At 38.8% G+C, this 20,010-nt stretch overlaps 1 protein-coding gene across 3 annotated transcripts in view; it reads left to right on the plus strand.

Annotated features, from left to right (window-relative positions):
- Positions 1-1,399: 1,399 nt before the first annotated feature.
- The window catches only part of MBD2 (methyl-CpG binding domain protein 2), a 69,423-nt gene continuing 50,812 nt past the window's right edge, over positions 1,400-20,010 (plus strand). Inside the window, exons 1-3 of one of the 3 annotated variants that reach the window (XM_082353420.1) lie at positions 1,400-2,134; positions 16,474-16,633; positions 18,472-18,931. In XM_082353420.1, coding sequence (XP_082209546.1) covers positions 1,599-2,134; positions 16,474-16,633; positions 18,472-18,495 — 720 coding nt within the window. In that variant the 5' untranslated portion in view covers positions 1,400-1,598 and the 3' untranslated portion in view covers positions 18,496-18,931. Of the gene's footprint in view, positions 2,135-16,473; positions 16,634-18,471; positions 18,932-20,010 lie in introns of those variants that run through there. The other 2 variants (XR_014233974.1, XM_082353419.1) reach the window with 2 other exon arrangements.

Consider the following 20,010-nt stretch of genomic DNA (forward strand, 5'->3'; position numbering starts at 1 on the left):
TTATCCAAACTTTGATTTCATAATTCTCTGACTTTTACTCCTTCACCTGAGCCTTAAACGTAGGTGTTCCTTAAGATTCAGTTCTTGGTTCCTCTTTCTTTTTTTTACTATTATTTTTAAGATTTTAATTAATTAATTAATTAATTATTTTACCATGCATACTCTTCCTTGGCGATCTTATTTACTTGCAGGGTTTCCTTCAATTGTCACTTTCACAAGATGACTTCTAAATGCATGTCTCCAGCACTGACCTCTCTCCTGAGAACTTGACTTTCCAACTCTTTGCTAGACACATTTCTAGACAGATTTCATGGAGGAAGCTATAGCTTAGCATATCTCAACTCAAGGACATTAAAAGAAGTCTAAGATCAAGCTCAGAGATAGACAAGTTTGTGTGTTTGAGCTGGTGTTTGAATATGCTGCAAAGGCAAATCAAATAAATTTAGATTTTCCATTATTTTATATTAATCAATATTTTCTATCCATTAAACTTGGCCCTCAACTTTTAGGTCCCACGTGTCCAAAAACTGAAGATAATTGAACACTATTTTCAGTATTCCAAACATTTCATAATATATCATCTTGAATTTCAAAAGGTTAAACAAAGATATAGAAACTGTTCTCCTCCGAAATGGCAATCAGTTTTCTTAATCAATTTGGTATTATTCTTTAAAAATCACTCCTGAACAATGAGTTGGCAGGTCCAAGTGAATTCCATCCAGATTCCTAAAGGCTGGTGACAGTGGGTTAAATTGGTCTTTCAACATACAGGTGTATTTGCCAAGTCAAAGGCCATTGATATTTGTCAAAGGTCATTAGACAAGGAAGTACAAATTAAGAAAAGATCCTGAGAAATTTGGTAAATTCTAGGTGGATTCAGGAATTCTGGTCATTTTATGGGGAATTTAGCGGTAAAACCTGTAGAACTGGAGGGAACTTTCCAAGTTGTTGCTTACCTTCCTGTAGCCTTACAAAGTTATAAGAGAATAATCAGTCCAGGGTCCTAAGGCCCGGAAGCCAGACTGGAGGATAGTGATACTCCTCTATGGGGACACTTCGACTCAATCCATCAATCTGAGCTCCCTGGCAAGCTACGATGTCGAGGCAGGAATGGGGGTATCTTCTACGCCGTTAAATGAATAGTCTCATATTTATATAGTAAACATAAAATATGAGATACATTTTGTTTGTTCCTCTTTAATTGGGAAGCAAACGTAGGTAAAATCATACAGTGAGAGAGGTTAACCCAGTTTGAAACAAATTAACCGCAGTCCTAACATCTCTCTACAAGTGACTCTGGGCCCAAATCGCGCGCCTCGTGGGGGTGGGGGCCGGAAGGGCGCGGCCGGAGGCGGAGCGGGTGGGGCTGGGGGGCGTGTCCTCGAGGAGGCGGAGACAAGATGGCCGCCCTGACCGCTTGGAGGACCTAAGAGGCGGTGGCTGGGGCCACGCCCCGGGCGGGAGGGCCTCTCTGTGCGCGCCCGCTCTATGATGCTTGCGCGCGTCCCCCGCGCGCCGCGCTGCGGGCGGGGCGGGTCTCCGGGATTCCAAGGGCTCGGTTACGGAAGAAGCGCAGCGCCGGCTGGGGAGGGGGCTGGATGCGCGCGCACCCGGGGGGAGGCCGCTGCTGCCCGGAGCAGGAGGAGGGGGAGAGCGCGGCGGGCGGCAGCGGCGCTGGCGGCGACTCCGCCATAGAGCAGGGGGGCCAGGGCTGCGCGCTCGCCCCGTCCCCGGTGAGCGGCGTGCGCAGGGAAGGCGCTCGGGGCGGCGGCCGTGGCCGGGGGCGGTGGAAGCAGGCGGGCCGGGGCGGCGGCGTCTGTGGCCGTGGCCGGGGCCGGGGCCGTGGCCGGGGACGGGGACGGGGCCGGGGCCGGGGCCGCGGCCGTCCCCAGAGTGGCGGCAGCGGCCTTGGCGGCGACGGCGGCGGCTGCGGCGGCAGCGGTGGCGGCGGCGCCCCCCGGCGGGAGCCGGTCCCTTTCCCGTCGGGGAGCGCGGGACCGGGGCCCAGGGGACCCCGGGCCACGGAGAGCGGGAAGAGGATGGACTGCCCGGCCCTCCCCCCCGGATGGAAGAAGGAGGAAGTGATCCGAAAATCTGGGCTCAGTGCCGGCAAGAGCGATGTCTACTACTTCAGGTACCGCCTTGGGGGCGGGGAGGGGGCGGCAGGGTCAGGCCGGGGTCAAGGGTCGAGAGCTGACCTGTTAGGGGATGTCAAGAGGAGAGCAGGGGCCAGAGGGGAGTGACAGAGACAGACTGGCCTGGTAGTAGAAGGTGCCCGAGCCCTTGGGTGAGAGTTGACCCCAGTGCAGTGACAGTCACAATGTCTGAATGGTGAGAGCCCATAGGAGGGCCTCTTATGGGTAAAGTGTTGGGGAAAATGGCTTGCGGAAAGAAGGGTTACTCTGGCAGGGATGATTATTCCTCTGAAGGGTTAAAAGAAGGTGTAATTCATCGAAACTATAAAACCAGTCACTGTTGGCTCCTGTCCCAGATTCATCATCACAAGAGTGTTTAATCATGCACATGTGGAAGAATGAGGTATCTACAGTAACAAGGTTTCAGTTGCTTTGTGGGATGCACGAAAGTTTCTTATGAAGTAGCCACTTGGATTGCCTGTAGTTTCTTGGTGTTGCAGAATTTACTCCCTTTTGAAACGAAACACTGTAGTACATTGTTAGACTCCTAGACCAAAATTTGTCCTCCAGGGGATACTCGGTAATGTCTGGGGACATTTTTGGTTATCACACCTTGGAAGGGGGTGCTACTGGCATCTAGCGGGTAGAGGCCAGAGATGCTGCTAAACATTCTACGATACACAGGACAGCCCTCACAACAAAGGATTATCTGGCTCCAAGTGTCACAAGTGCTGGATTGAGAAAACTTGGTCTGAATGATAACAGGTTTTCAGTTTGATGGTGAATCCTGTGGTCATGCTGTCCGACCCAGTAAGCTCAGGGAAGTGTCTTTGGCTATTGATACCAATGGAATTTTCTTAACAACAAATTTACTAACTTTTCTTATAAACAGTCCCATTTCTCGAAGAGAATATAAATATAAACATGTTTTACTCAGTGGCTTGGAGGGCCATGTTTGTGGGCTAATTGAATCATTTTCAAAGGGACGATATATGCGTGTTGGAGTAGTTGTTGTTTGCCATTTAGCCATTGGAGTATGGTAGGAAGGATTTCCTTTTTTCCAACATCAAGTAGGTTTAATACATTACCCCTGGGTAAAAGTATATATATATATATATACACACACACACACAAAATACAATGTTTATGAATTGAAAATATTCTTAAATAGATTTGAGGTTAAAAAAATACATGTATATGTGTATATGAGTATGTACATATATACATACACACAAGAATGTGATCACTACTGGTATAACATGTAAATATGAACATATTCCTGATAGTTGCTCAAATATATGGAAGAGTAGTTTCAGTGAAGTTATTTCACCTATTGAAGTAAAAAAAAAATAAAAAAAAAATAAAATGAAAGTGGTGTTGCATTAGAACTTATTTTGTCACTTAATCCGAGACCACTCATTTTGCAATCTTAAATGATAATTAGAAAACTTATTTTAAACATACAAAGGTGATAATCTTGTTTTGTATTTCCCCATCATTACATATTAAGTTTATTTCAATAATACTAAGAAAGTTATTGTGGAACAAATGGTTACTCTCAAGTTCACTTGTTTCATTTAGTGCTTTTCACAATTGTTCATTTTTGCATATTCTTTCGTTAACAGCTCTTTCTGTTTCCTTTTTAAGCAAGTAGTATGCATAACCTTCTTTATGTAAACTCTGTATTGATGTCTTTTAGCCAGTTATATTTGACAAGAACATTCTGTGTCTGGGATTGAACTCCTTGAGGAATAAGTGACTAGTCTGTTCTCAATAGAGCATCTTCAACTTTGAATTTCACTCCCTGTGGCATTTCTCCTGGGATATGGTTTGTTTGGTTTTGGTATGATGTATTTGTTCGAACTTACTTTTGGTTACTGCAAAGGTTTTTTGTTGCTGTTCTTGCAGTACCTGGAAAAGTTATTTTAAAAAGGCAGATTGCTGTAGCGCTCATTCTGATGTGTGGTCACCTTTTTTTTAATGTGTTGTAAATTTTCGATGTTAACTTTTCTATACAAGCTCAATAGATTATTTTATGGTAGAAAAACTGATATAATCAATCTAAAACTTTCTAAACAAATTCATCCTGTGAAGAATCACAAACCAGTATAGTAATAATTACTCTCTAAAATTAAAGTCTGGGGCTTCCCTGGTGGCGCAGTGGTTAAGAGTCCACCTGCCAGTGCAGGCGACACGGGTTCGAGCCCTGCTGCACGAAGATCCCACATGCAGCAGAGCAACTAAGCCTGTGCGCCACAGCTACTGAGCCTGCCCTCTAGAGCCTACGAGCCACAGCTACTGAAGCCTGTGCGCCTAGAGCCTGTGCTCCGCAACAAGGGAAACCACTGCAATGAGAAGCCCGCGCACCGCAATGAAGAGTAGTCTGCGTGCAGCAACAAAGACCCAATGCAGCCAGTAATAAAATAAATTTATAAAATTAAAGTCTTTTTAAAAATAAATTTATTTAATAAATAAATTTATAAAATTAGTCTTTTAAAATAAATTTATTTAATAAATTTATAAAATTAAAGTTTTTAAAATAAATTTATTTAATAAATTATAAAATTGAAGTCTTTTAATAAATTTATTTAATAAATAAATTCATAAAATTAAAGTCTTTTTAAAAAATTAATTTATAAAACTAAAGTCTTTTTTAAAAAAATAAATTTATTTATTTATTTTATTATTGGCTGCACTGGGTCTTCGTTGCTGCGCGCCAGCTTTCTCTGGTTGCGGCGAGCGGGGGCTACTCTTCATTGCGGTGCGTGTGCTTCTCAGTGTGGTGGCTTCCCTTGTTGCGGAGCACGGGCTCTAGGCGTTCAGGCTTCAGTAGTTGTGGCACGAGGACTCGGTAGTTGTGGCTCGCGGGCTCTAGAGTGCAGGCTCAGTATTTGTGGCGCACAGGCTTTCCGCAGCATGTGGGATCTTCCCGGACCAGGGCTCGAACCTGTGTCCCCTGAGTTGGCAGGTAGATTCTTAACCACTGAGCCACCAGGGAAGTCCCTTAAAGCCTTTTTATGAGACAGTGCAACATGATTTGCTTTTTACTTGTTTATGCCAAATGAAAAGACACATTGAACAGATTTGTGCCACATGTGCTTAGTTCAGGGCTGGAGGGAGTGTTGTCTATTGTTTGTTGTCTACCTACAAAGCTTAGTTACTCTACAAGATTGTAACATCCAGTCTCGATTTCATTCTGAGAGGTTACATTCTGGGACAGGAGGACACATAGAGTGTGATGTGATACTTGTGATATAGTAGTTACTCTGACTTTGACTTCTGCTTTCAGTGATGAATGCTGGAAGTCACCTACTTACATTAGAGGTGAACACACTATTTTTCAATCCGCAGTGTCACTGCTTTGAATATTAGCATCCCCGTATACCTGCCACTCATTAAAAACCAGTAGCTCACAAAATACTAGCCATATCTGTTAATAGGTGGGTTAAGAGTCAACTCTTCCGTTGGTAATGTGAACACCTGCACACAGTTGTGTGCACATAGATTCTAATAATGCTAACTCCTGATTTAGCTTGCCCATGGGAAGATTAATTTAAACAAATCTGTGCCTGTTAACGCAGGGTGTGTCTTACAATTATTAATTGGACTTAAATTAAGCTCATTGAGAAAGCCTCAAATTTTGGTAGAATTTTTTTCTTTTTTTGCTGTTTCCTGAGATTGCCAAGTTCTAATAGGAAGGTATGCCTCTGGTTGCTAGTTAAGCAATATAATTATGCCTTCTGTCAGGATTACTGATAGTACTGTGACAGTTTGTATATGATCATCCAAAGTTTGTTTTTTAAAAGGGTGTGGTTTCATCAAGCGTTGGATCCATTGGTAGAGTTTCTGAAAAAGTTCATTGCCATCACATGAGCCCATTATTTGAACAATACTTTTCTTACCGGTCTACTTGACTCCTGTCATTTCTAGTTTTTGGTTCTTGCACTTGCAGATTGATATTTTTGAAATATTGTTTTCCTCTGCAGAGGAACCTTTAGTAGCTGTCTTATGCCTTTTTTAAAATCAAGTCTATGCTTAACCTTGGTGTGAGCTCTCTATCGATGTCTTGTTGGGTTCTAGACTTCTGGTTATAACTGGGTTAAAGGCCTGGGAGTCATGGTAAACTGCTACAGCTGCTGCCATAAAATGTCATCTGGTTGGGTATTGGAAACATAATAGTAACCATTTTTGACTCTTTTATCAAATTATGATGCATTCACACCTGATCACTTCTCTGAAAAGATAAAATGGAACCAGAGAACAGTTAAAATAATCATTAAGGAGCAGATGCATGATGAGAGACTAAAGAGATTTCACCTTGATCTGGAAAGAAGAGGACTCAGAGGCAATATAATTGAGGGCTTTAAATCATGAGTGAGATGATAAAAGTAGGAGTCTCCAGGGAAAGCAGCAGGGCACAGGGGGTTAAGGTCTGGAACTGGTATTCTACCTCTGCATTTACCAATGGTGCAGCCTTGAGCATGTCATTTACACTTCCCAGTGCTGTGGTTTCTCTGTTTGTAAAGCGGGTATGATTGTACCTGTACCGGATAGTGCTGTAAGGATTCAGTTCCAGAACACCAAAATAAATATGTAGATGCCTTAAAGCTTTGGATATGTTTAAGGACTAAGGAAAACAGTTCATTAAATAACTCAAGTTGTATGGACGGAACATATAAATAGGTTTAAAAAAGTCTGTAGGCGTATCTCATTTGTTATGAAAGGCTGGTATGGTCTTTGAGGGCATGAATTCTGAATCATTGAGGATGTCAAAGTTCAACTAGGCTCTTCCCCTCTTTTTTTTTTTTTTTTTTTTTTGGTTTAAAAATAATAGACTCTCCCTTGTAGTCGTTGTTGGAAAAAACTAGCTCAGTGGACCAAGGGTCACAGTTCTTTTTTTTTTTTTTTTTATAATTTTTATTGGAGTATAGTTGCAAGGGTCACAGTTCTTAATTGAAGTCTCGCTGACGTTCAGTAAACTGTCTTTCTCCATAATATTTTCTTTCTGGTCATCCCTATGTAGTGAAACGTGGTGTCTCCTGTATTACTCTGTTGTTCATTTCCCTAGAACCTGTGGCTTTCTCACAAAGCTGTCTTCCTCCCCCCAGACACAGTGCTGAACACACAGATACTAAATAAGTGTTTGATACACGGCACGTAACATTTTGTAAAACAGGGCTTAAATGATCTCTTAGCCTTTGCTTTATATTACCTGTGATGTTGTACTGTACAATTATCTCCATTTTATAGGTGGGGCGTTAGGACAGGGAAGTTAGGTAATAGGCTTGAGGTTGTACTGCTAGTAGGTGCAGAGTTAGAATCCTGAGGCAGGTGGTTTAACCCCACAACTCTTAGCTACCCTGCTCTGCTGCTGCCTCACATAGAGACCTCTAGTTATATTCTGAAATATTGCAACATCTCTTGCCTAATCTACTTTATTAAACTTGGTGTACCACTAAAATAATGTAATTATTTACTATTATGCTTGCATCCTGAAGTTGACAAGGGGTACATTTTAAATCCTATTTCGCAGTGAAGCTATTGTACCAAAAGATGATCTTCCAGTTAGTTCTATGTAATATTGAAGCGGAAAAAAAAATGGAAAGATTGTGGTAAATTAACATAATTAAAGCAGTTTTTTTTCTGGGTAACAGAAGTGACCATTTTGTTCAGAAATATTTCTCTTTTTCTTGTTTATCCTAGGGTTGCCCCTCTTATTTATCAGATATTCAGATAGGCAACACATTCGCCAAGGAGCAAGCTATATAGATCTTCTTCATTTTAAAAGCTTTCACTTAAATAGAAGAAATCACATTGTAACTTGCAGGCTAAATGCAGCTTATGAGATAGTTTTATATGGTTCCTGGGAAAAGCTTTATATGTTTCTTTCAGAGTTGAGATACAGTTGAAATGTATCCTACAGACCAATTTAAAAAAAATCCCTTTAGTTGGAGAAAGGAACAAAATACAGTATTTATTAAATACTTATTGCGTAATTGAAAGTTTAACTTGCTTTTAGTCTCTTCTTGATAATGCCTGATTGAAGCCTGAATCCAGAAATAAAAGTCATAGGTGTGGTGGAAATTGTGCTCTGATAATTCTTTTCTCAACTGTACCATCACATCTTTTTGTGATGTGCTAGAGGGATTTCTGTTAGGTTGCAACATTGCCATCTGTCCTACATCCGATTTTTAGAGTCTGACATGCAAAGTCTCACCTGCCAGAACATGCATAATACCTGTAGTAGAGGAAATACATAGCTCAAAAGGAACCGATACACGTACATTCTAAAAATAATCTCCAACAGAAACTGATGTATGATTTTTTTCAAATTGCTTTAAAATTTCATTTGTGAGATATAGAGTCACAATTTAATTTTTCGTAATTTAACTTTAATTAGTGGAACAGAAGCAGATGATTTGTGAAGTTGATGATGATTTTTTTTGCTTTGTTTTTGTTTTACACTTTATAGTGGGACTAATAGAGATTCATAATGTTTAGCTTGTATTTGAGATTTCTTAGCCCAGCATGATGAATTAGAAATAAGTCATCAACTCTTATTTCATGGATTTACTGTTTGACTTGATAGGTATTACTTGCAGCTCTTGTCTGTTGATCTTTTATTGTTGTTTGCCATTTCCACTAAGAAATGACTAGGCAAATTGAAAAATGAAGTTTTACTTAATTTTGTCAGAACTTCTAAAAACTAAAACTTCTCAAGGAAGGAGAAGTATGAAATAGGGTGAAATTTGAATAATATATGTGGATCTTATGATCTTGCCTTATCTTATTAGAGTATAAATTCAAACTCATTTGTTTGGGAACTTAGCTACATAAGCAGTGTGTAAATGCAAATGATAGTAAATATAATTTAAAATTAGATCTTAAAAATTGAACACTTAGCATTTGTCAGGAACAATTATTAGTGATTTACAAATGTGAGGAAGAAGAACATCATCCTCTTGATGATTTTTGACTACTGTATTTTGGTATTGTTTTCCTCTTCTTTTTTTTTTTTTATTTTTTGGCTGTGCTGGGTCTACGTTGCTGCACGCGGGCTTTCTCTAGTTGCGGCGAGCGGGGGCTACTCTTCGTTGTGGTGCGTGGGCTTCTCATTGCGATGCCTTCTTTTGTGGAGCACGGGCTCTAGGCGCGCAGGCTTCAGTAGTTGCAGCACGCAGGCTCAGTAGTTGTGGCTTGCAGGCTCTAGAGCGCAGGCTCAGTAGTTGTGACGCACGGGCTTAGTTGCTCCACCGCATGTGGGATCTTCCCGGACCAGGGCACGAACCCGTGTCCCTTGCCTTGGCAGGCAGATTCTTAACCACTGCGCCACCTGGGAAGCCCTCCTCTTCTTTTTATACGGAAAGAATCCATAGATTAAAGCAAAAATGAATGTCCTTAGAATTCTTTTTAACATGTATGCAGTGATGTATGCATCTCTTTAAAAAAGAAAGCTCTTTCCTGGAGGCCCCTAGCAGAAGTGGGCAGTATAATACAAAAGTGGACATATGAAATACACATTGCAACTTTTTATTGTTAGATGCTACAAGTCATAAATTTACCATGTCATATTGCCATAGCAGTTTCTAAATGCTTTCTCTCCATTTCTGTACTTATTTGAAGACCTTGTTTGAAGTAAGTCTGTGCATAAACTATACTTGCATAGCACTGGTTTAGAATAAAAATAGGGACTTTAAGTCAGAAGATTGGGACTTGAATCTTGAATCTTGCTTTACTGTTTTAACTTGGACAGATTTTTAAACTTCTGTAAGCTTCCGATTTCTCAACTGTAAATCAGGGGTAGGAATCCTACTTCATGGAATTTTGTGAGATTAAATGAAAATACATGTAAGGCATTCGGCGTGTAGTAGATGGTCAATAGATCAGTAAAATCTTTGTTCCTTTCTCTTCACTTAATTACCCAGCATAAATAGAAGCATGTGCTTGTTAATTATGTGAGGATTTGCAATATTTTGTATTTTGAAATGTGTTTAGGGTAGAGCTTAGGTTATACAAGTTCATCAGAGGTTTAAAAAATATTCCGTTTTTTCCCTGATTATAAAAATAACCCATGCTCAGTGTGGAAAATTGGGAAAATACAGAAGAGTATATAAAGAGAAATGACAATCCTTACATAGTTCTAAAGAGAATCACTGTTAATATTTTGACACATTGTCTTCCATTCTGTTTTCTGAATATAGTTGTCTGTGCACACACATATACACATACACACACCCCAACACATGTGTGTGTACCTGTGTATGTTCTTTCATAGTTCTTTTCATACTGGAGGAATCCATAGATTAAAGCAAGGATGAATGAACTTAAAATTCTTTTTAACATGTGTGCAGTGATGTATGCATTTCTTTAAAAAGGTCTTTTCCAGAGACCCCCTAACCTCTTTTTAAGAAATATAGTTTGGTTTTTGGGTGTTCTTATCTATCTATATGTATATTTTTTTATTATGGGAAAGTTCAAACATATGCAAAAACAAAAGTAGTTAGAAAAGTGTAATGAATTCCTCATGTACTTGTCTACCAGTTTTAACAATTATCGACTCCTGGCCAGTCTCGTTTCATCAATATCCAGTCCCCTTCCCACCTCTCCCATTATATTTTGAAATAATTTCCAGACATGCTTAATTTCTGACATTTCCATAACAGTGTTCAGTCCCCAATTCAACCAAAATAACCAGTGTTTTTGCTTTTTCAAAAGGTGAGTGCTTGTGGCAGTGGGATGAGATGAGGTAGAATTCTATGTTCATTCATTTTTTATTTTTTAGTGGATCACCCTGACTTTTTAACCATATTCGTAACCATGATATAGAGATAATAGAATTTGCTACCAATAGTATACTCTTTGCATATAATTTTTGTTAAATAAATGCTAGTTTATGGAATAAGGATGATTGGCACAGAATTTGAATTCTACTAAAGGTCTTTCATACCATTTAAAATTGTGTGGTGATTCCTTAAACATTTAAGTCGAGGAAAAAGGTGGAATGCTGTCATATCTTATCAGTAGCCAAATTGTAAATACATTTTTTTTTCTTGTTGATACTTTAAAAATAATTCTCCACCCCAGCCCCCACCCCAGCTGCTAAGGAAATTCTTTCATGCTCCAAGTTACTTGCCCAAACTCTTCATATTTTTAAAAAACTACTTTTCAGTTTTCATGGGGAAATAGCTTGCATACTTTAATGTTTATATTTTAAGCATCTTATTATAGAACATTTCAGACATATATACAAAAGTAGAATTATGTAAAGAACTACCAAGTGTCCAGTTCAGCAGTTGACAGCCTTATTTCTTCCATACCCACATCTACTACCCTGACTCAGCCTTCATTATTTTGAAGCACATTTGACGTCCTATCATTTCATTCATAAATAATTATACTTCAGTATGCTATTTGTGAAGATAAGATTTGAACTTGTAGAAGTTTTACAGCCATACAGAACTCAGTATTTCAAACTAGACTGCAAGAGATGCCAACAGGCGGTTCATGATTATTTACGTAATTCATGATTATTTACGTAATTCCTGTTACTTTGTTCTGTTAAGGCTTTGTGGAAGAGGTATAAGATGGATTAGTGTTTCTGGGCTCTTGGGGATTGGGGGGTGGAGACACGCATGCTGGACCAAGTAAAATACATGGTTTGCATAGGGCTGAAGAGGGAAATCATTCAGCCTATTGATTCAGAATAGACTTGAGTAAATCAATATGGCAGGAGTCACTGGGTAAGAGGAGTGGAAAATAGGGTTGAAAGGTTAAGAGAAGACTAGATGACAGAGAATCACAAATGCAGGGCCAAAATGTTTGGCTTCCTTTTGCTAATGGGTTGAAGTCCGTTGAAGGCATTTAAACTGGAACTTTGGTAATAGTGGTGTTTGAGGAAGAGCAGTCTGGCTAGTTTAGGATGCAAAGAGGCTAGCAAATAGAAAATCAGCCTATTGTGGTGATTGAGACTTGAGGTGATAAAGACTTGATTTAGGCAGTGGCAATGGAAATGGAAAGAAAGGATGGATTCAAAGGTGATTATGAAGGAACTGGATTTTGTAATTGATTGGAGATGGGAGATATTAAGTAAGATAAGATAAGAGTAGATAAATTCTGCCTGGGACAAACTATAGAGGAGGGCTGAGGATGTTCATTTTAGGAAAGGCCTACATTTAAAGTTTGGGAGGAAAGGAGTTAAGGGGGACTGGGAGCTGACTTTTAGATGGATTTTCCTGTGTGTATGTCATGTAGTTTTGAAAAAATTGGTATATATTTCTTCGAATTAATTGGTTTGGCAGTTTTCTGATTGTACTAAGGTACAAAAAGATAATTTTAATTTCAGATTTTTAGTCTCAGCTAAAATTTGATTTCTGGAGACAATTGTTATTTAAAGTTAGAGAAATCTTTCTTTCAATACTTAACACTCTTGTAAGTAACAAGTAAACTTTAACACTTAGAGGGATAGAAAAAATAGAAAGTTGATGTTTCTTTATTCTCAAACTTTTCCAGTGCTGTAGCTTCTAGAATTTTTATTATTCCCCGCAAAGCACTTCCTGATGTTGTTGGAGAGCCATGCGTGTTAGAACTTGCTCTTGAGCCGTAGACCTAACCATCTGCCGTCGACGATGCTCCTTCCTGCTGATAGGCCAGTCCATCTTCTTCCACTCTGGTTGCCGCCACCCCCACAGTTCATCCTGTTAGAAACTGGTTTGAAGGTATACTTGTGTTTGCTCAGACCTCTGGTCTCCTCATAATGGTTTGACTAGACATCATGATTATCCATTCTACCAAAGTAACATGAAAAAATACATTTGCTCTACTACTCATTTTCAGAGTGCAGTTTCACATGCAAGCAGCAGTCTTCAGAGAGTTAATTTTCATGTCATAGACTGGCAGGGCATATTACAGTTGTCTAGCTCCAGTAATGCTGTTTACAGATGAGTTTATAGAGTGACATAATGGGAATACTACTAAGTTAAGGTGACTGTTATTTAAGTCTTTCTGGTATCTCAATAGAGTTTTTTTAGATTTGAAAGTCAGATGCCAAATAAAATTTATTTCTGTTTGATAATCTATAGTTAGAAACCTCTAAGGTAGAGTTAGGTTTAAAAAGTGCTTTAAATCAACTATACTTCAATTAAAAAGAAAAAAGTTGCTTTAAACAGCTTAATCAAAATGAAGGCAAGCAAAGACATAGTTCAAGTGATGAAATGTTCTAATATGAACCGGAAAAATGTAACTCATGCTTTTGATTTTCATTTAATAGTTACTTTTCTTCACGGTATTTAGTGGGGAGGACAAGTTAAAGGTGAGATCACAGGTTGGCTCAGGATAGGCAGATCTAGGGGGCAGTTGGTAGGGAAATTTTTTGTGGTTGAAAGTGAAATATTAGTATTTCATTACCAGGATTAGAAGTAATCGCTTTGGGCAGAGAAAACTGAAAGTGACTAATATCCTTCACTAGTCTACTAGAGTTTAAAAAAAAATAATTTCCCTAAGTTACAATTTGATGCTTTTAGAATAAAAGCTTAGTCACATTAAGTCCTGGTATGTCTGAGACTGTTACCTAACAGCAGCCATCTTAGAGGGCAGACAGATGATAACTTAGTCACTTTAGTGACATACAGTCGTTTTGTTTATCTAGCACTGACTTCCTCGGCCACTTCCAGAGTCATTTTGCCGTTGTGCAATGGTCCCTACGGACAGAATTTCTGCTTAACCATTCCCATGGGCCTTGCCTTTCTAATATGCTTGCCTTCATCTCCTGCAGAGGAAGGTCCCTGGTCTTAAAATCCCCTGGGGCAGCCAGGTTGACTTTCCTTAAAGCACCAAGCACAAGCTATAGCAGTTATGGAGAAGAAAATGGCTTGTAGCACGTTCTGAAGGCAACAGTGTGTATGACCAGTACTTGTAGCTGTGCATTACAGATGCTTGTATCTGTATATCAAGTAGTTTATCAGAATCTTATTTACCAGTAACTGGAATATCTGATTATAAGGACTATATACCTATTTTAGCTTAATTAAAATTATTCGTAATTATATAAGTGATATAATAACAGGGTACTCTTTACCAATTTTTCATTAACTTGGGTTTTTTAGTAATACTTCATTTCTTATGTAGTATAAGATTAACCATGAAAATATTTTCCAGTTGAGTTTTTAAATTCCAGACAGTGTAAGTTTTATATAAGCATAGACTTTTCTGTTCCATTGTGTCTGCAAATGAAAACCATGTTCTTAACTATTCAACTGAGAGGTTTTCTTTTTGCTCTCAGAAGTTACTTTGTTCAGTACTAGCCTATATATGTTTTGTTTGAGGGTTTTAATAAGGGACATAGTAATCTTTGGTTGTTTACTAATCAAGGGAATGTTTAGAATTGTAATGAAGTAGAATTGAGGGATAGCAGAATTATTTCTAAGTGGGCTTGCAGAATCACAGACAACTTCATAGATGCAGTGACATTTTAGCTGGGCTTGGAGGATTTAATAGTTTTATGATAGACAGGATATTGCTTATGCTCATCCTTCCACCTGGAAAGACATGACTGGAAGTCAAAGGTACATGGCATGTTTTGGTGACACTGAGTTTAGAACGTGAGGCGTGTTCAAGGCTGGTGGGAAAAAGTCAGGAAAAAAAAAAAACCTGAACAGATGGAAGGTTTTTGATGTTCTATTAAGGAGGCAAAACTATTTTGTCAGCACTGGGGAGCCTCTGAACATTTAGAACTTGGGATTGGATGTGTGGGCTGAGGGATGGAGCACTGAACATTGTGTTTGGCCTTCTAGCTTGAAGATTAGTTGCTAAGTAGACAGTGATGCTACAATAGAGGGCAACACAAGAAGATCAGGTTTGGGGGTGGAAGTTTGCAGTGAGCAGAAATGATTCAGGTTTTAAACAGTATTGAGGGTTGCGTGCTATTTTATTTTGTGATACTGAGCATATTTGGAAATCTGGATTAGAATGGGAGTTGAGGTTTGTTTATACATAATTCTATATTCTTTCCTCTGCTGTGTTCTGGTTGTTGTTTGCTTCTTTCTATTCTGTTATATTCTGGTCTTAACTGGCTGTTATCTTCATCTGTAGGCTGAATTCTATACCTTGAATTGTGTTTCAGGAATAGCTACGTCATGTGATTGTGGAAAAAGAATGTTGATACGATCTTCAGTTTTGTTGAAGTCTGTGGTGGCAGAATACCGTGGAGTTTGTGACAGACTGGGGTGTGTTGATTTGGACTTGACCCAGAGAGAAGTTTTGCTGTTCCAGGGAAATGTAAATTGCTTGGTTTTCCAGCCTTTTCTCTTTTGTCTTCCTGTTGAATTATTTTTCTTTTACTGTAGTCAGTTGGTGCAAGGTTAAGTTCTCAATATGACATGTTGGCTTCTTTGAGAAGTATTTGAGAATTCTCACAATTCTCTTCTGGTAACATATCCCACTGCAGTTTATTCTAGCACATTTGGTTCAGAAAATTTATTAGATGAGACTTTGGGGTATTCTTCATATAAAATTTTTCTTACATTTCAGTGCAATATGGGACAAATTTTTTTAGGAAACACTAGTTTAGTTTAGCCCTGTATATAATTCCAGCACTTCTGTCATTTTCCAGCTTCGACAGTTTTTCTTACAGGAAGTAAGTTATTCTTGATACCCTTCTCTCAGATAAGAGTTAGGCTAACAAAAGTCATGTCAGCATCATACAAACACATTTGCAAATGTTTGCCTTAGTTTTCTCCTTTCAGTAACATTAGGGAGCATTTAAATATTGTCAAAAATTCAACAATTTTTTTTTTCTGTTGTGAATGTTATGAGTTCAAATCGGTAGCACAAAGATTATATGGGTTCCAAGTGTTGTGTAAATGTGTTGTTAACAAGAGTTGTTGACTTCAGAACAATTTGTTTTGAAGTTCTTTGTGATTATTGTTGGCATTGTGTATATGTAATACAGAAAAAAAAAATTCAAACATCAATTTGGAAAATGTGTAAGATTGAAGACGTTTGCAGTGTGCACATTGTGTTGTGCATGCTGTTTGGGTTGGGATTCTGTTAATGGTTGCTGGGTGAGTGCCCAGTGGGATAATCGGCATTCACATCTGTTATGTGCTCCAGGGGTGTACCTAGTGGAGTATTATATTAGGTGACACATTATCTCTTTTTACAGAAGATAAAAAGTTCTAATTAAGTTCCTCTAAAACTTCTAATATTTCTTTGAAAAAAAATATGTAAAATCGTGATGTGATAATAATTGGGAGCAGAAAAGAAGGCATGAAGAAAAGGTTTATGTAGTGATCTAGGGTAAATATTGTTGTCTTTTGTACAATTAATGTTATCTTTCTTCTAGTCCAAGTGGTAAGAAGTTCAGAAGCAAACCTCAGTTGGCAAGGTACCTGGGAAATACTGTTGACCTCAGCAGTTTTGACTTCAGAACTGGAAAGATGATGCCTAGTAAATTACAGAAGAACAAACAGAGACTGCGGAATGATCCTCTCAATCAAAATAAGGTTGGTTAATTTACTTATAGCAAATGAGTGCTATTCCAAAAGCTCTCCCAAAAGTATCTTACATTGTACTATGTCACTGGAATTTTGGTTGTCTGAATGTCCCAGTTTTTTTTTCTCCTCCCCCTCCAAAGCATTTTGACTTATATATCTGATTAATTTTCTGGTAGTTGGCTTACAGAGAGATAGCCTAAGTAAAATTGTGCACAGTTGAAAACAACATTTCAGTATCTCTCTAGGCCAACATACATCACACTTTTGACCCATTGGGACTATTTACAAAAGATTTCTTTGTTGATATTAATTGTCTCCTTTATTCCCCCTCTTAAAATAGTTCCTGTTGCCCAGAAAGAGGCAAAATTTTATTGTGGCGCAAGTATCGTTACCTACCACATAGTTTATACTTACCTGTTAATTTTCAGGATTAGGATTTGAGAAAGAGCAGTTTTTATTTTGACTTTTTGATGATGTTGAGGATAGTGACCTTTAGGAATAATATTCTAATACTGTAATTGGAGATTGTTCCACTAGCTCTTACTTTTACTGGGTTGCTTAGTTGATGGTTTATTGTACAGGAATTTAAATGAGTAGCATTTGAATTCTGATGCTAATTTAATTGTATTAAAACACCCAGTATCTTTACAGAGAAAGCTCCCCACCTCCCTGTGGCCCCGAAACAACTAATCTTAGATAACCTTTTTTTTTTTTTTTTCCAGTTTTTTTCCCTCTAAATTTCAGAGAGACACATGTATGTGTGTTGCCACCACCGTTGTCTCACACTGACCATGAAAATGGTGGAGGGAAAAGGAAGGGCTTTTCTTTCTAGGTATTTGGCCGATGTAGCCCTGCGTGCCCCTTGGGAGTGCCGCGTTCACTTGAGGAACCGGGGTGGCGTATGGAGTGGGGTGGGCATGTTTTGATGTACTGGCTCTGCCACTTACCAGCTCAGGCAGTCATGGGCAACTTTATTAACCTCTGATGGCCTCAGATTTCTCATTTGTAAAATTAAGGTAATAAGATCTTTCCTTTAGTTGTTGTGGGGAGTAAACAGGAATTTATGTGAAATTACCTAGCAAGTTCCTTTCCTCTTCCCGTTGTAGCTTCCTAAGCAGCGAGCTACCTTAGTGAACAGTGTTGCCTGGTGGCCAGTGTAGGAAGCTTTTCTGACCCAAGCTCTCTTCCTCCTCACCTTTTACTTTTCCTGGAGAATATGGGGTCTCTGCTTCATATCCCTCTTTTTTTCAGAATTTAGCTTAACAGTTGTCTTTTTTTTTTTTTTTTTTTTTTTTAACAATAGTTTGATTTCCAAAAAAATGGTGTGGGGTGAGAATGCACTGTTTCCTCACATACTGCGTTAGTTACCTGGCATGGTTTCCCAAGGGGCATCGGCAAGTACCACGTTCAGAGGCAGAGCGGGAAGGGAAGGCTGGAATTGCCTCCGTATCGCTTAACTATGGTGTTACTGTGGGTTGATGGTTCTGAAGGTGTTAAGGAGGATATGAGGTAGTGGTAGGAGTCGGGGGTGCTCAGTTTGGGACCTTGAGTGTGTAGAGGCGAAGCTGGGTGATTTCAGCTTAAGAAAGTCTTTATTCTGGGCTTATTTTGCTGCTTAAATGTACGGAGGAAAATTACGATTTATTTTTCTGAAACTGCCTTTTTAAAACTCTGAACAGTGCTGGATGTCTTTTGAAGGGGCTTAAATATTTATGAAATGAATGGAATGCTTTCAAACTACTCTGTTGTTACCAGAATCACAGTTAAGCTGCGCTAAGTGTAATATGAAGATATACTTCCTGGTAGTTATGATTCACTAAAAACCTAAAACTAATTCGTCTCTTTAGTTTGTGTGCACCTTTCCGCGCTAGCTGCGCTGGACCGCTCGTCATCCTGCACCGTGGCATGTGCTTTCAAGATTCTGCTTGCTCATGTGCTGTTTCCTCTGCTTGGAATGTGCTTCCCCCTCCCCCTCCATCTGGTGAACTGCTCCTCATCCAAGGCCCAGCTCCATTGTCTCGTCTCTGTGAAGCCGCTCTGCATCCTCCAGGCAGAACCAGTCCTTCCTTCCATAATGCCTCCCTGGTGCTTGGCCGTTGTATTTGTGATTGTTTGTCGGCTTCAGCTAGACTGTGAGCTCCGTGAGGGCAGGGTCCATGTCTTTTGTTTTGTTTTGGTATATTTAGTCCAAAGCCTAGCATACGGTAGGTACCTAATAAATGTTTGCTGAATGTTTGTGTATTATTCACCTCATTCCAGAAGTTTATAGTGGTCATAAATGTTTACTGAATAAATTAATATACCATACATATTTTGGAAATGCCTTTTATTATCATTGTTTTCTGAAGCTCTCTGTCTGAATTTTGGGGGGCCTGATTTATTTTTGTATCTGATTTTATTTTAGTTGAATAGACAGAAGATGGAGTTTTTCCTTTTTTTTTTTTTAAGTACGCTCTCTTTTGGAGTAACGCCAACATTAAACATCTCTATAAAGCAGAAAACATGTTTGTGGGTAATTAATAATAACTATATTAGGTATTTTTTATAATAATACAGTATAGAGAAAATTGAGAGATTTAAAGTGATAAACAGGAATCTGAGGTAGTGTTTTGCTATGTAGTTGTGAACCTGGCTGAAGTACTTTATTAATTGTATTATTATTTCTTAGTATTTATTCACTGGTTTGTTTTATTTTTTTAGATTCCACATGTAAATGATAACATACAGTATTTGTCTTTCTCTGTCTGACTTATTTCACTTAGCATAATACCCTCCAGGTCCATCCATATTGTTGCAAATGGCAAAATTTCATTCTTTTTTTATGGCTGAGTAGTATTCAGGGGTGTGTGTGTGTGTGTGTGTGTATCTATCTATATGTATATCTTTATATATCACATCTTCTTTATCCATTCATCTGTTGATGGACGCTTAGGTTGCTTCCATATCTTGGCTATTGTAAATAATGCTGCTGTGAACATTGGGGTGCATGTATCTTTTCAAATTAGTGCTTTCGTTTTCTTCGGCTGTATACCTAGGAGTGAAATTTTTTTAAAGACTCGTATCTTTAAAGAATTAGAAATGTAATGAACAAAATAAACTTTGAAACAGGCTAAATTGTAGTTTATATTGACTGGTTATAAACTGTGATTTTAATGTATCTTTTATATCAAAGGGGAATTTACTGGGTGAATATCTTCAGGTGTGTCTGGAAAAATATCTTTTGAAGATCTTTGCAAAATGGTTTTTAATTCTTCTAGGATAGGTGGGTACAGTGGAGTGGAAATTATCTTTCGATTGATACTTACTAAGGTTTTTGCAGTACCTGTTCCCGTTTGTCTCAAAGTCAGTCTTAACCTTACCCTGAAAATCTGTTCCATTCTTGATTA

Source organism: Balaenoptera borealis (assembly GCF_965194805.1).
Source record: "Balaenoptera borealis genome assembly, chromosome: 14".
Classification (NCBI taxonomy): Eukaryota; Metazoa; Chordata; class Mammalia; order Artiodactyla; family Balaenopteridae; genus Balaenoptera; species Balaenoptera borealis.